This window comes from Acanthopagrus latus, chromosome 23, assembly GCF_904848185.1.
Source record: "Acanthopagrus latus isolate v.2019 chromosome 23, fAcaLat1.1, whole genome shotgun sequence".
NCBI classification, from domain to species: Eukaryota; Metazoa; Chordata; class Actinopteri; order Spariformes; family Sparidae; genus Acanthopagrus; species Acanthopagrus latus.
The window spans coordinates 7590517-7606336 of record NC_051061.1 but is presented as its reverse complement, the minus strand read 5'-3'; the positions used below and the strand labels follow the sequence as shown (position 1 = coordinate 7606336).

At 41.4% G+C, this 15820-nt stretch overlaps 1 protein-coding gene across 2 annotated transcripts in view; it reads right to left on the bottom strand.

Moving 5' to 3' along the window:
* LOC119014410 (myocardin-related transcription factor B-like) overlaps positions 1-15820 on the bottom strand; it is a 47673-nt gene that overhangs the window by 16744 nt on the left and 15109 nt on the right. For both annotated transcript variants that reach the window (XM_037089550.1, XM_037089551.1), the window contains exons 4-7: positions 9354-9419; positions 1747-1802; positions 727-802; positions 464-625 (exon numbers count right to left, since the gene is read on the bottom strand). In XM_037089550.1, coding sequence (XP_036945445.1) covers positions 464-625; positions 727-802; positions 1747-1802; positions 9354-9419 — 360 coding nt within the window. The remainder of the gene's footprint in view (positions 1-463; positions 626-726; positions 803-1746; positions 1803-9353; positions 9420-15820) is intronic.

Sequence of the window (15820 nt, the reverse complement as noted above, 5' to 3'; positions counted from 1 at the left end):
CAGGTTTAAGTATTTTAGGGAAGTATCAGTGGTGAAATTCTGAGTAAATACCAATGTTTGTTTGTTTTTTGGTGCTGTTATCTCCAGCCAGGAGGTTGTGTTTTAGTTGGCTGGTTTGAAAAACAGCATTGCATAAAAACTACTAAACAGATTTTCCACCAAACTTTGATGGAGGATGGGTCTCAGCCCAGAACAGATCTGTACTCTTACAGCTGTTCTGTGGTAGCTTGTTCCGCCGTCAGCTTAATCAAATGTAAATAAGTCAACCACGAAGTCGATCTTATAATTGGCGCCGCTCGTCAGAAGTAATTGTAAGAGGAGTTAATTGTAGTCCAGCTGAAGAGGGCAACAGTCCAAGAAACAGAAATAATTGTAGAAACACTGTTTGCCTTGGATGGATTCCATTAGTCATTTAGAGACCCTGTGGGAGTGTGAAATCCATCGCAGAGCTGACTTGGCTTACCTATGATGGCCTGTTTAATGCTGGAGTGAACGGGCAGGATGTTTTTATGGATCAGCTCCATGGGCCCCGGCCGGTGGGAGATCTTATCGTTCAAATCATCAGCGAGCCGAGCTCTCTTCAGCTGCAGCTGCTTGGCCTGAAGTGACGGCTCCGCTGACGTCTCTGGATGCAGGCAAAAAAACAAACAATGGACATTTTTGCGAGGATGCTCTGAAGTTATTTGTCACACTCCAGACAGGTGGGAAGCTTTATGCGGCACTCACCCTCGAGGATATGCATTCTGATCAGCTCGGATCGCTCAGGCCGACTCCTGATCTTCCTCTTGAGATAGTCCTCAGTCTGGAAAGAGAGACTGACATGTTTATCATTTCTCCATTAGTCATTCTGTCGCAAACATTTCATCTGCAAAGGACGTCTCAAGTTCACAGTTATTCTCTTCTGCAGACATCACATTCTGTGCCTCATGATATACTGTTTAGTGTGGTGGTTCACAACATTTCTCAAGTTATCCATAACTTTTAGCTACATTTCAATGGTTTTTGTTTACCCATAAATTTTAGCTAATCATTGACCATTTATAATTACCATTTATCTGTTATTTTTTAGCATTTCTTCATTTATTACTGTGAGCTTGTTGTTCAATATAATCTATCCTTTTAGCTTACTATGTGTACCATGACTTATTCTTAGCTGTTTTACTATTCATCCAGAACTTTTAACTAACTGTGTCTACCATTTAGTACGTTTAGCCTGCTTTATTGCAAATGTTAAATATATCATTGACTTGAGCTTTCTATTTGTACCACGTATCCACTACTATTAGCCATCATTGTTTATCCTGTACTCTAAGCTAACCATTATAAAGCTAACTATTTATCCATTAGCCTCCTTCAGCTTATTTAGCTAGGCTATTTGATGTGTGTATCTATAATGTATGGCTAGACAAAGAGTACGGAGTTGAGAGCTGCTCAATTTGGAAAGTGTCATGAGATTAATTTTTTTATTTAGTGAACACACACCACAGTCTTTCCATACTGAACCTCTGGTTGGGAATAACTGATTTTGTGGATACTTCAGATACATTGCACCTTACAGTCCAATAAGAGTATTCGTTTTCCGAGCAGATGGCCTCAGCTCAGCTCTCAGCCGCTCTGCGTTACATAATGATTCAAGGGGTTGCTGTAATGTCCTCAGATGTTACAGAGCTTAGAGAGCAAGTGAATGTGTGCTCGAAAACGGGCCAGTTTTAACTTGAGCGACTGATTCGAGGATGGCACACTCACCCGCGCTCGTTCCAAGCTCCGTCGCTGTTCGTGGAAGGAAGCTGGACTTTTCAGTGCTTGAGGAATAAAAGAGAGAGACAGAGAGAGAATATTAACATGGCACTGTGTACATTTACACATCTGAAGGGAAATGAAGAGCTAAATAGCTTTGAATGGCTCTTGGCTTCTTCAGTTCACATCCAGTTCAGTCTGAATATGTTTACTGATGGTGAGGATTATTGCTCCTATATTTTCTAAAGCTTTTCCATTCTCACATTTTGAGTTCCGTGTCAGCGTTGTAAAAAGCCTGCTCTCACTGTACACGCCTGCATGTTTATAAGCCCTGACAGAACAGAAATGCATATTAGCCTGAGCAGTGGTCCCATTAAAAAGCTGTTTAAAAGGCCAGATCTCAAGGTAAAAGGGAGAAATGTAATGGGATGGAATGCGAGGGGTCCCAGTCCAATGAGCCTTTTTACAGCAGTGGAATTCATGAAATCAGTTCAGCATCACAAATGACTCAAGTAAGACTTCCTGAAGGGCTGTGATTATGCAAAAACCAGGGGATTAGTGGTGCTATAAACCTAAGAGCCTAAAGGGTTGTGATGACACCAAAATGCTGAGTTAAATACAGCATATCAGTACAGGCATTACGATTTTGCTTCTAAAACAAGAATCTAAAGCCCAAACTATCAAATAATGTTGTATTACATGTGTAAATGTATAGGCAGGCAATCTATTTTGAGAATGATGGAAAATTGTTGAGCTCACATACGTACGCATTTGAAGGGAAAGGTACAAACCAGGGGCTGGTGTCATTTCCAACACAGGCATTTAATCGACACAAATTTCTGCACTGCAGATTTGTAATATGAGCTTTTTGCACCTGACAAATGTTTATTTGTTGACCGATCAAAAGGCCCTATGAATAAGAAAGAGGCTGTAAGATGAGTCAGATCAGAGGTGGTTTTTAATAAGGCAGAAAACTATTTATGTTCTAAACACAGATGAATTATTGGTGTAAACCTAAATTTGGACAGATTAACAACTTTTGGTGGTTAGATTAAAGCAGTGGTTCACAAAAGTGGGGCACATGATTGTGATTCTGATTCTGACACCCCCTAGAGAGAGCCCATAGGTAAAGCAAGGGACGCACAGCAAGGCTAAATATATGAAGCATAGGTTTTTGCACTATTTGTGAAGCATGGAAGTCTGTTAGAGGACTCTGAGCTGAAGGTAAACATGAAAACTACCAAAGCAATGACAAGAAAATATGACGAGGCACATCTCGTCTTCAGCTTCACCAGTACATCGGTGGCTAATGAAAAAAGAACGACAAGATATCAAATGTTCAAATTCGATTGTAAATTCGATAGGAGTTCGCAGGCAAAAGACGTGTGTGGGTGGGTGGGGGTGACGAGAAAATGTTCTTCTCTATAGTTCTAGTCTAAGGTTTGAGAACTACAAGATTAAGGAATGAACTGCTGAGGTGAAGAGCTGCAGGCCTCCTCTTCAAACTTCAGATCAAACTAATCATCTCAAGGTGATTTTAGCTGCCTTGTTTGTGTTCTTTCTATGAATGTTGTCCATGTCTTCGGGCCTGAGCATTCCTTACAGCAAAAAGAAAACACTGCAGCTCAACTTGCCAAGTTCTCTTGCATATGGGATGCCTGCTGTACAACTGATGGAGCTAGAATCATGAGAAATGGTGTACGCTGAAACTTGTGGGTTTGTAAATAAGAAATCATGTTTCTTCCTCTCTACATGTCGCTCAGAGGCTCCACAGCAGACAACTGGAGCAGGCTAACTGTTTCAGACACACATGCAGGATGCGCACACTGCCATGGGAAGGGAAACATTTTAAATTTCGGCGGAGATTGAAATGACTCCAATGACTAAGAGGTTAATGTGGCCCTTTGTCAAAAACAGTTCCACTATTTTAGGACAAAAGAGTTGCTTTGTTTGTATCTTATCTCAGACAGACAAGGCAACAAAGAAGGCTTTCAGTGGCCAAACAATGGGACATTCACGACTGGCCAAGTCAGTCACTTTTTGTCAAAACCAGACAATCAGCTAAGCTGTGAAGATGGCTGCAGTACACACCTGACAGCAGGACGTGCATGGAAGTAAACACCCTCAAATTAAGTCACCATGCTATTTTCTTTTTTTTTTCACATTTCTGATGCATTTGGAGGTAACACAACAGAAAATGTGTCGCTGTCCTAATACTTTCTGACTGCACTGTACACACACACACACACACACACACACACAGGCACACAAGTGGTGTGACTGGATTAGCAACCCCGGGGTAAGAATGCTGGTACCTGCTCAAGCCTCAGTTCACGTCGCTGAGCACTGTCACACTGCTGCTACACACTCACTCGTGCACTACCCCGGGGACTTCACCCCTCTTAGACCTCTCACCCATCCACAAGGGGAGTTATGGCAGCCTCCTTGAGGGCGTATGAACCTGCCTGTCAGCCTGCTCCTTGGAAAAAAAACGTGCGGTGGGAAGGAGGGAGGGACGGACGGATGGGTCGATGAGCACAAAATAAGTGAAAGAGATGGAAATAGATAGGAAGAAGATGGAGGATCAGAAAAAAAAAAACGGATGGAGGGAAGACGGGTGGGAGAGATAAATGAAGAGAGGCAGCTGGAAGAAAAATGCAACAACAGACCGAGGGGCAAATGAAGAGGAGGAAATAGAGAGTCGTAGGAAGAGGTCAGAGAGAAAAGACTCCATTATGTGCATGAGTGGCTGCATCATGGCTTCTTGCCACCCTGCTAAAGCTAACCAGCATTCCCAGCTCTTTGAGAACATCAAGCAGCATCACTTCCTCTGGCGCTGGCTGTCTTTTTATGTTCAGTCTGCTGCTGACTGCTGCCTGGTTTTGTCCTCCGAGTTCACCGACTGAAGAAACTCTGCATATTACCACATTTCACCCAGTTAAACTGTTTCATATGTTTGTTAACCTCATGAAACATCTTCAAAAGCAGCGAAGCGACTAAAATTATACTGTTACCTTACACGAACATGTCATGTATTGTTTCTGTCAGACATACATAGAGTTATTTCAGACATGAGAACTTTGTGAGAGCTGTTCCACCTTCACCAGGAAGTGTAAATCTGTACATACGCAGAGCTCACATGTGGCACAATATGGTACTGGGGCGGGTTTATCAATCACTCTACCACGCAATTTATCCACATCTAACTATGCAGGTATGTCTAATCTAACTGTAAGAGCAGCAACAATTAGACGTTTAATTACTTAAACAAAAGAAATTCTGCTGCCAGCCATTTTGATGATCAATTTACTGTTTTTAGTAATTTTTCATTTGCTGGTTCAATCTTCTTAAATGTAAAGATGTGCTATTGTTCTTAATTTATGACAGTAAATGGAAAGTCTTTCAGTTTTGGACTGTTGGTTGAGGAAGTGAAAGTAATTTGACAGGTGTCACTTTGAGCAAATTGTGATGAGAATTTTCCACAACTTTTCAAATAAATTTTACAGACAAAGCTTTTTTTTTTTAATCTTGAAAATAATCTTTAAGACAGTTGATTGTTAAGTAAGTGTCATTACAAGGTCATCAAATCAACTGTATTCACATGCCGCTGGGATAATGTTACGCTATGTTTTCTATGTTGCAAATAAAATAAAAAATCAGACAAATCTTCACATTTCACAGCTTCCCAAGTGATCAGCAACTGAAAAGATCTCGAATAGTGAAAATCTATGCAGTATCCATGCAGTATTACAAGGTAAACCCACATTTAATAACCCATTAGCTAACACTAGCATTCAGCCACTTCCTAACTAATATTATGTCCAGCGCGTTTCACTTCCAGGCATACATGTGTGCATGATGTGTGTTGATATTTTAGCATTAAGTCATATTGTGCAGCAATATCAAACGGTAATGTTTGAAGGCTAGGAAGTGGTTGAATGGTCATATTAGCTGCTGTTTAAACAAAGCAAATGTTTTTTTAGCTATAAATTGGCCCTTTAGGACGTCCCTCCAGAATTTTACCATCCATTGTCCTCTGTCTTTGCATCAGTATTTGACGGCCTTGACCTCAAGAATCGTCTGTCTTTTTGCACCTTTAATCATGATTGTAAATAATCAATAGTTGCAGCCCTGCTAACTAGAGTGAAGTTTATCCTCATAACATTCAGAAATAGCAGCAGATTTGCCTTTATCACTGACTAAACCAGTGAACATTTGACACATGTGTAACTAAATCTTTAGATTTTTACCTCAACTGGAAGTATGCATTTTATACTTTAAATGCAGTTTACTCGAAATAATCAAGTGACTTCCCCTGCATGTGGGTAAAGTACCAGCTCTGTCTCTTTCTGATCTTGGTAGCAAACCTTTGGAGAAGGCTCCACCTGTGCATTCAGGTTTAGCTGAGCTAACCTTAAAACACTGATAGATGAGCTTAACTGAACAAAATGTTTTTTTACACATCTGAGTGGTGTATAAATATAGTGTTAGGTAGGGTATCACACTCTGGGCTTATAATAGCACTGTGTTAAAAGAGCACACCCAAACACACACCGCAGTCAGCCAACCAAACACGCAGCTACAGACACACACTCACACACACAAACTAAGGCTGCTATTTTGCATCTCTGTATTTCATATTGCACCTCCACTGGTGCCATTAAATCTGAACAAGTGCAAAAGAGCTACATATCTTGGAATAAAACACTTAAGTTAGTGGTGGTGGCGAGGGTCCTGAGGATGAGAGCGGTGGAAAAATGAGGGCAGTCAGACGAGGGCGCACAGTCAGCGTTGGTCTTCTTGATTTTGATGACTCTGCTGCCTCGCTTGAGTAGCATGCAAGCAGGTTTTTGTTCAAAACCACCATGTGTTTGTTGGCAGTGGTAGACTTTGAGGAGCAAACAAAAAATAAAAAAGGGCACCAGCAGTATGCAGCGGGGCACCAGCCGGCAGTTATTTATAGTAAAGAGAGGGCACCTCACCACATTTTCTCAACTGGAAGGGCACCCTAGAGGACATGTTATCACATTTTATCTGCTGTAAGGGCCACCTGGAGGGCATTTTCATATTTTATCTACCTTGGGGGCATCCACAAAGGCACTTTATATCATACTTGGAATCGTTTTCATTATGAACGTAATAGACAAATGCCACTCAAACACTGCTGTCACTCCACGGTGCGGTCGGACAAGCAGTAGGTTTGGGCTCATACTGCCAGGTATGGAGCTAACAGAAGGAAAATACGTTTCCTGCATTTAAGAGATTATTTCTTGATGCTGGGATAGTGAGAGGGGAAAAAAAACAAGACAGTGAGTGATAAAGAGACATCAAGCGGGAGAGGTGCGGTGACTGAGACAACAGAAGGTAGACAACTTCCACTGAAGTCTAATCTGAGGTGTTTTAAAAATGGACCAAAGGAGGGAGCTAAAAAAATAACAGGGTTTCGTGGTAGCATTCTGTTAACAAAGGTCAGTGGTTAAAAAAAAAAAGAAGCTACGGTGAGAGTCATAGAGGTGTTGCCACTGTGTGTGTTGCCGTTCCTCCACCTGCCTTCTGTCTCCATGAGAGACTACAGGGACAATTATGATAAAGGTCACACAGAAGAGCAGCAGAGGAGGCTAGCTCAAAATGTCAGTGGCTAATTGTCCTGCCATGTCCTTACGGTGACATTAACCACATTTAAACTCATACCTGAACTTAACCAGGTCTAACCTACGACCTGAAGATAATCAGGTGACATTCAAACCTGTCGTCAATGACAACCATTAGATCACAAGGTCGCACGTTTCCTTTCTTAATCAAACAAAGCCTCTTCGTGACAGAGCGAACTTTCAGCCACTCATGTGACCGTCATTATATTCGACCCCTGTAGCATCTCGGCTGTCTCCACATAAGTGTCTCTCTTCTGTTCAGATGATAAACGCTCCATGGGCTAAAAGGGACAAGCTATAATTCCCCTAAGCACTGCAGGAGACGCGACGCATGGACGAAACAAGCCCCTCATCAAGCCACAATCCCGAGGTCAAGGAGAATAGAGAGGCGTGGGATAATTGGATGAAACCATGTGAACAAAACATTTTGATCTTTGTCATTACATTAGCTCCTCTGGTCACACTTGGCTGACTGTGTCTCTCACTCTCTCTTTCACCGAAACGTAAATGCTCAACAGCGCCATTTCTCCACCCATTGTTTGAAGTTTATTTGCATCTTTCCATTTCCATCTCTCCACTAGATGAGGCCTGAGCCATGCTCATTGTTAATGCTGTCCGTCTAGTGAGATGAGAAGTGACATATTTGTATTGCAACTAAGGGGAAATAGTGTGTGTCTCTTTTTGTGACGTAGAACAGAATAGACTCCTGCAATAGCAAAATAGCATATGGATAGTTTACATGTAGCTAATTGAAGCATTTACCAGATGAACAGATAACAATAAGTAGATAGGACGCACAGCATAACGCACTTCCTGTGTGACAAAGTGTCAAACTATTATGATATCATCTGTCAGAGGCAGAGTGTGAGTTACAGTAATTGTGGATTAAAAGTGCTCCTAAATGACCTCCCGCTAGCATTAGACAAAAAGTGATTATTAGCATTGATTTGTAGATTATTTAGGTCATTCCCTCGAACAGAAATGTACGTACCTGGTGATTATTAACACCAGAACATACTGTACTGCTATAATTAAATTAGCATTAACGTATGCTGTCTGATATGCTGTTTAATGAAGTAACAGTTTTTAAGCATGCATATTAAATGGATCTCAACAAGAGCCAAAAGCCTATAAGCAGCGCAAACAGTCTGTAACCAAAAGCATCCAAACTTTTTGAGTTTGACGGTGCACGGGGAAGTCTCTTAATCAGATAAAAAGCAGATAAGAAGCAGCAAACGGATGTGCATGATGGCAGTTGAAGTATGACCTCGAATCACCTCTCTTTGAAGACTGAAACTGCCGACTGTCAGGAGATGAGTCCTGACCACAATCCAAATCACTTCAGAGAACTGTTGTCTAGCACTCAATGATACTAAAACTGAGAAAGACATAGTGATGAATGAATGAAAAACTCAGCAAGAATCGAAGTCAGTCTGTGCTGAGTTTTATATAACAGTTGTGGAATAAATCTTACACTCATGAAGGCTGTAATGTTAGATTTTCATTAAAACTGGTTATAGAGATGTTGATTTAACTTTGGAGAGCGATTCTTTTTCAATCTTTTTTATTATACTGAGAGGTGCTAAGTGAACTTAGCTAGTGAGACTAAAACTGGAATTTATTACTTAAACTCAAAAATATGAATGTGTTAGTGTTCACACTGCTCGCACAGGAGCTTTGGACTAGACTGGGATGGAGCTAGCTGGTTAGCATGCCAACTTTAGCACCATACATATTCCTCATAATATTATTACTCACAATCTGATGGTAAGTTTGGTTAAAGTTACATCTTTTAAGCCTGTTTTCTGTTTTCTGTCCATTTTCACTTCATTATCACACTGATTTGTCTTCTACTCTGGGTTACATTAGCCATTGTGAACACGTTATCGTCTGAACTGTTTGAATGTTTAAATGGAGACAGTAACGTTTTCTACGCATGGACCCAATATATTGTTCTCTACTTACGTGGCATGATCCCCTGTTTGACCAGCTCCTCTCTGGACCTTCTCTGTTGTAGCTTCAGCTGGAGAACTGAACACCGAGGAAGAGACAGAGAAACAGAAGCAAGAATGAATGGAGTGTTGAGTCAAACCGGCAATACATAACCTCTACCTCGTTTCCAGCCACAGAAAGTCACAGTGGTAGTGACATTACTCATAGCTAAGCTGCAAGTTCGCAACAACATGAAACAAAAGACTTTCTGACTGTGAATACAAGTAACAAAAGGTGTAGAGTTGCATCTGAGACGCTCTACAGAGGTTTTTTAATCTACCCGGTTTGCTGCCGGTGATCAACATTTGTTCTCTGTAGTCGTCTGTGAGAAGACACACCAAAGTTGTGTCACTACACACTACAAAGGGATGGGAAACGCGCAGGCACTGAAGCAGACGCAGCAACAGCTTCCTGTTTCAAGCGTTTCATTAAATAGCAGCGCACACAGTTTTGTGCTGCATATGTCACAGCTCAACACCACAGAGATGTGTGACAAAGAGGTGAAGGAAAGTGATGGACATGCATGTTTCATGTAACTTCACACCTCCTGATGTTTATTATTTTAAACCGTTCACATGTATAATTCAACTCAGGATTTCAGAGTCTCAGATATAAACATGGTTTGAAACAGAACTATCATTAAATTCCTGGATTAACGGCTATTTGCAGGCCATGCAGGTCACGCGCCATTTTCTCATGCTCAGAAATGCTATCGAAGTCGCTCGGATGACTCACCACGTCCTGAGCCGACCTCGTATTTTCTCTCTGATGAAAACCTATATCTGCAAAAAGTTCGAGGACTGAACTTCCAAAATGAGAAATCTGAATTGCCAGGAAATGATCTTCTGCAGATCAGCAGCCACTCTACAGTCTATCTGGGTCATGAAATCAGTGCTGAAGTGTAAAAAATTGGGCATCTTGAAATATTTTTTGGTCGAGGGCTCTTTTTCACACACACCCTGACCATCTGCAGTTGGCATGGTTTTACCTCAGCCCTCACTTTAGCACTGCAGAGCTGAGGTGTTGCACGGTGTGTCATATGCTGAGGCAACTACCAGTAATAAGAGATAGCTGGAACTCAATCTGATGACCTTTCCTAGAGTGTAAATTGTGAGTGAGTGAGTTTTTTTACCTGGTAATACGAAAAGGTGCAACATGTAGGAATTTTAGTTTAAAACATTCAAAAATAAACCAGTGGTTTACACAACCAACATTTTAAGTCGGGGCAGCCTTGAGTCAGCTGAGAGGACCGCTAGCTGCACTGCTAACTGAGCTAACTTGCTAATAGCAGCTACAGTTGTCAGTAGTTTGTACTCTCTCTGGTGATATGCTGCCCCCTGTTTGTCTGAAGTATGAATTCAACAGGTGGCCAATTCTTACATACTATGCCTTTAAATTAGGACTGCAAGTAATGACTAATGAATCAATCTGTTGATCATTTACTCAATCAATCAATGAGTTTTTGCAAAACCCAAGGTGATGTTCTGGAAGACTAATGACAACGGAAAATATTCACATTTGAGAGGGTGAAATCGAAGAATTTGGATATGTTTTCTTAAAAGAAATTACTAAAAACAATCAATTGTCAAGACACTAGCCAATTTAATTCACAGAAGGAAAAAAATCGATTAATGGCTAAAAAAGGTCTCACACTGTGTGAAGCACACAGAAAAAAAAACTTGTTGCCAGGTCAATATGTCTGATCAGAACTGATGTGAAAGTACAAATCCATAAAGTGAAAATTTACTGCGGCCCCATATGAGCTGAAGTCAATCATCCCAGTGACATTCAAGCTGTAGCTCAACTTTCCTCAGTGCAGCGTTCCTACAACGCAGGCTGACACCACACATCACGTCACCTGATCACAAGTCAGGCTTAGTTCATAAAACCAACAAATTAAATCTCATGTGATTTGTGCGAATATTTCAACTGAACGGAGGGTCACAGGTGCCTCACAAGATAATAAATAGTTCACAAAACAGAAGAGTTAACAATTCTACAAATGAGCCAAATACAAATGCAAATACAAGTCAAAGTATGACTTTGATTCAAAATGTTGTAAATAAAACTAGCCGCACTATAACTAATTATAATAATTATTACTATTATTTTTTTATTTTTTTTTAAACATATACAAAAAATATATAGCATAGTGCTTCAATGTGATCTCACATACTGTGCGAGCTGTGAAGTAACCGGACACTTGAGTATAATGTTAATATGGTGAACTTAATAGCAGACCGTTACGCACCCAGATGACATGGAGCAATATCAGCATTCATTTGGAGTTGTGTTTCTGGCCGCCTGCCAAAATTCATTCATTCAACTATTCTATCTCAGTTTTCATCTCCACCTCCCCAGTCCTGAGGGAAATATCTGTCTCTTTAGCTGCCGAACACTCCTGTTATGTTCAGTTAAGTCACTCGATTTGCCTGCTGCTCCGTGCTGGGCAGGTACTATCCAATGGGCTTTTCATTGCTTTGTTTAGCTGAAAACAGCTGTCTGTCTGTGTTATAATTCCTCTATTATAGTTTTCTTAACTATAATCTCTTTTACACATTAAGGATGAAACTAATCTGACTGCCCAGTGAGTCAGAAAGTTGGAACTACTTTCAACTGCTGTGTCTAATAGTGTGATGTATAAGACTGGTGGATAACAGAAAGAAATCGTGTGAAAGTAGCTGCGCTCTGCACAGTAAAGTAACCACCCTTCTATCCCAACCTCATCCTTTGTTCTTTGCTCACTATGTATTATTGAACTTGCAAATGTATGTAAGTAACCCACTTATTTCATCGGAAACCATCTATTTGTAGATCTACCACAACATCACCAAAACTTCACATAACATGCTTTAAGCCACATACGTGAGCTTCGTTCTTACCGTTTTGTCAGGTGCAGTTCTGTCTGCAACAGACAAACCTCTTTTCTTATTTTGCCCAGAAGAAGAGAAGGAAGCTAGCCTCCTCTATCACTGATCTCTCTCTACATGCTCCTCATCTCCCACTGAATCAGACAATAGCGGTGAGAGCCCTTGTCTTTGCAAAACATCTGCCCGTCTTGTTCCTCTTTTTCAGGTTAAACTCTTCCTTCTTTTTTTAAAGTGTATGTTTTTCTACGAACCAGAAAAGATCTGTGTGTGCTGGTGTTTCAGCACTGCCTACATATGTTTTTTATCCTGAGTTGGTTATAATGACAGGAGGCTCTGTCGCTGCGGCGCACAGAGACAGCAGACAGTCCCTCTGTGTGTCCCACAGTAGCCCGAGATAAAAACATTCCCATTCCTTTGATTTCTGCGACGAGGACGTGGCTGATGCAGGATGGTGCAGTTCTCTCCCTTTGGCAGCGGGGAAAGATTTAACAGGCTCCTGCAGGCAAACATGGGCAGACTAACAAAACAAACACAGACACTCATTACAGGCGTGCATATTTGCAAACACACACAAACATGAGAGTACAAAAATAAACACATATTTTAATACCTCCACTTATGGCCACCGCACAGTGTGAATATAAAGACGCGGTCGTGAGACATTCCCACGCACACACAGACACAAACACACACACACAGAAATACTCAAAACACTTGTTTTTTTTTCTGAGGCAGATGATTTGTGCCAAGAGATGACGGGCGACTGATGCAATGTGCTGATACAGAATCTATTCTGGGAAAGTGTGCTCATTGCTCAAATGTCACTACATAACATCAAGTGTACCTTCACTCAACAACAGTTCAATGCAAATAAGAGCAAATATAATAATCAATGAAGACCAGAATTGTACATAGAGGAGTCTTGGATTGCTGGTACAGAAGAAATCCAAACAAAGTACCTCAAGAAAACTTACATAAAATCAACAGTGCTTTGAATTCAGCTCCATGCCAAAACACACTGGTCACAGAAGCACTGTTTCTTAGGCCAGACTGTCTGTGGCTGAACAACAAGTGCTTTTCCCATGAAAAAAATATTGTCAAATCTTAGCTTGGCGACCACATCTAGCCAAAACAGCTAAAAAAAAAAAAAGCTCTCCAGCATTGATCATTTTGTGATGCTTAAATTATTTGTTGGTTTTAGCCAATTCTGTGTTGTTTTAATGCATTTCCTGACATAAATAGGATCGACATAGGATCCTATGTCCCATGTCACTTTTCAACCAATCACGCTTGCCGTAAGTTACGATGATGAACATTCGAAGATTCTTGTAGTTGGATTTTGAACTTTCTCACTAACGTATGCTGTGTTCAAATGCACAAATGAGCCCAGTCATTTATGATGCGCTCAATCACTATCTTTACAATACTCCTCCTCATCACTGACTTCTGTCTCTTTGCTACATCTCTCTGTGCCAGCTGTTTCTTTTTATTTTCAGTGCCCTCCTCCTCCTGGGAGAGATGTGAAGGACTAAGCCTGGCACTATCAGTGTCATCTTTCAAAACACTGCTTCAAATGGATTTTAAAAGCACATTTCTATAGACTGCGTTAAATCCCTTCAGACCAATGTGGATTTATTCAACCTGTTAGTTTAAATTTTAATTTTTCCATTGTCCCATTATGTATCCAAGTAAAATTTACTTCCTTATCTGCCAGTTTGTCTTACAATTTCTACCAGTGGTTCTTTTCTCTTTGTCACACTGTTGCACAGCACTCACTGTACATTTTGTCGTCTGCTTCGATCCCTAACCGTGGGGTCTCTCCCTCCTGCTCTCTCACACGGTTTTCTATTTGTGTCCATGTTGTAACTGCTTGAAACCCAATCCCTCACGGCAGTTAGGATGAACATTACTGTAAAATGACAACACACGCATACACACACGGGATTCATGGGTTTAACTGAAGAAGAAGGTGGACAGAAACAGACTTGTTGCGCTGTTGACAGATGCACAGATTGAAAGATGAAATAAGTCCTAAACAAAACCAACAGCTGTCCAAGAGTTTCAAGTAGAAGGTTTTGGGAATAATAATGAAAAGATCTTTAAAAGGTGCAACATGTAAGAATTGTCCTGTCAAATATATACTCAAAACACACAGGGTGCAGCAGATCACCAGAGTGACTGCTAACTGCTGCTAACTGTAGGTGCCCATTGCTAATTAGCTTAGTTAGCTGTCCAGCTACCGGTTCAGACTGGGAGCTCTGGGACCAGGCAAGTGTTGGTGTTTACAACTCTAGCACAGAAGCTTTGGACAGCACAGGGCTAGCTTGTGAGCATTGTAACTTCAGTAGATATGTCTCTGCAACACAACACACAGACACATACCGTCAAAACTGCTATTCAGTCACATTCTGTTGATAATTGTAGTTAATTTCCAACTAAAATTCTGACGCATTGGCCCTTTAAGCTTAATTCTATGAGCTGTCTCACCCATGTAAATTTACTTTAGACTTCTCTGGAAGACTCTTGGAGTTCGCAGAGTTTGTCCTTTCCTAAATCGGTCCAAGCTGCCTCAGTCCAGCTTCTTTGGTCCTAGGCCCACAGTCCACAGGTTCATGAGTTCATGTGCTCAAGGCAAAGTGTGCTGTGCCCGGGCTGGACAGGTCCCAACTGTAATCCAGCCACAGTATTTGAGTATTTGATCCACTTAACACCTGGGCCCAGAAAATACAGCTGGATGACACTGAGGAAGGCCTGCATACTTGAAACAGCCAATTTTTGCATCGAATGAAATCTGAAAGCATCGCCTGAATGGACACATGTACTGCATTTTTTTCTCTGCTACCAGTGTAACCGAGGCATTGATCCAACACGCTTAAAGCAAAGTCGTGCTGCACTGTTTGCACGGTGGAAGCATGACACACAACAGGTACCCCACCTTGTCTGAGACTCCGACAGGCATGACGCTCTAACTCAAACCGTATGGTTCTCTCATCCATGTTCCTGCTGATTGGGGCAGAGTCAATGCGCACACAAGGCATGTGCTCCAGCATGGCGGGTCTGATCAAACCAGGAAATAACTGGAGACTCCAAGGAACCAGGAACGAAAACAAGGAGCAGGAGGTCGGCTGTTGTTCAGTCAAGTCTGCACATCTAGCAAAAGGTATTCCTCTTTGACAAGTTGCTGGACACTGTTTATGAGCGAAAAGAAAGAATGTTCTTCAAAGCAAAGTTGCATCTAATAGATATATTTCCCATCACTAGGAATAAAAAAAATGCATGTATAAATACAAAGCTACTGTATCAGAGCTACAGAGGAGCTTCTGTTGTATTCACTGCAACTCCACAACTGAGGAGGACATGCTCGTGTGCGTGTCAGATGTCGGTGAATCCTTGATCAAGCAGTCTGTCACAGCTGTCGCTGCACTCAGTCATTCGGGGGTTGACAGACACAAACAGGCGCACACAAGGACACACACACACACGTTCTGAGCGGAGCCACTAACCAAATTCTTCTCACTTAGCACCACTGATCTGAGCTCAGTGCAGGGTCAATGATAGGCACCTGTGTGA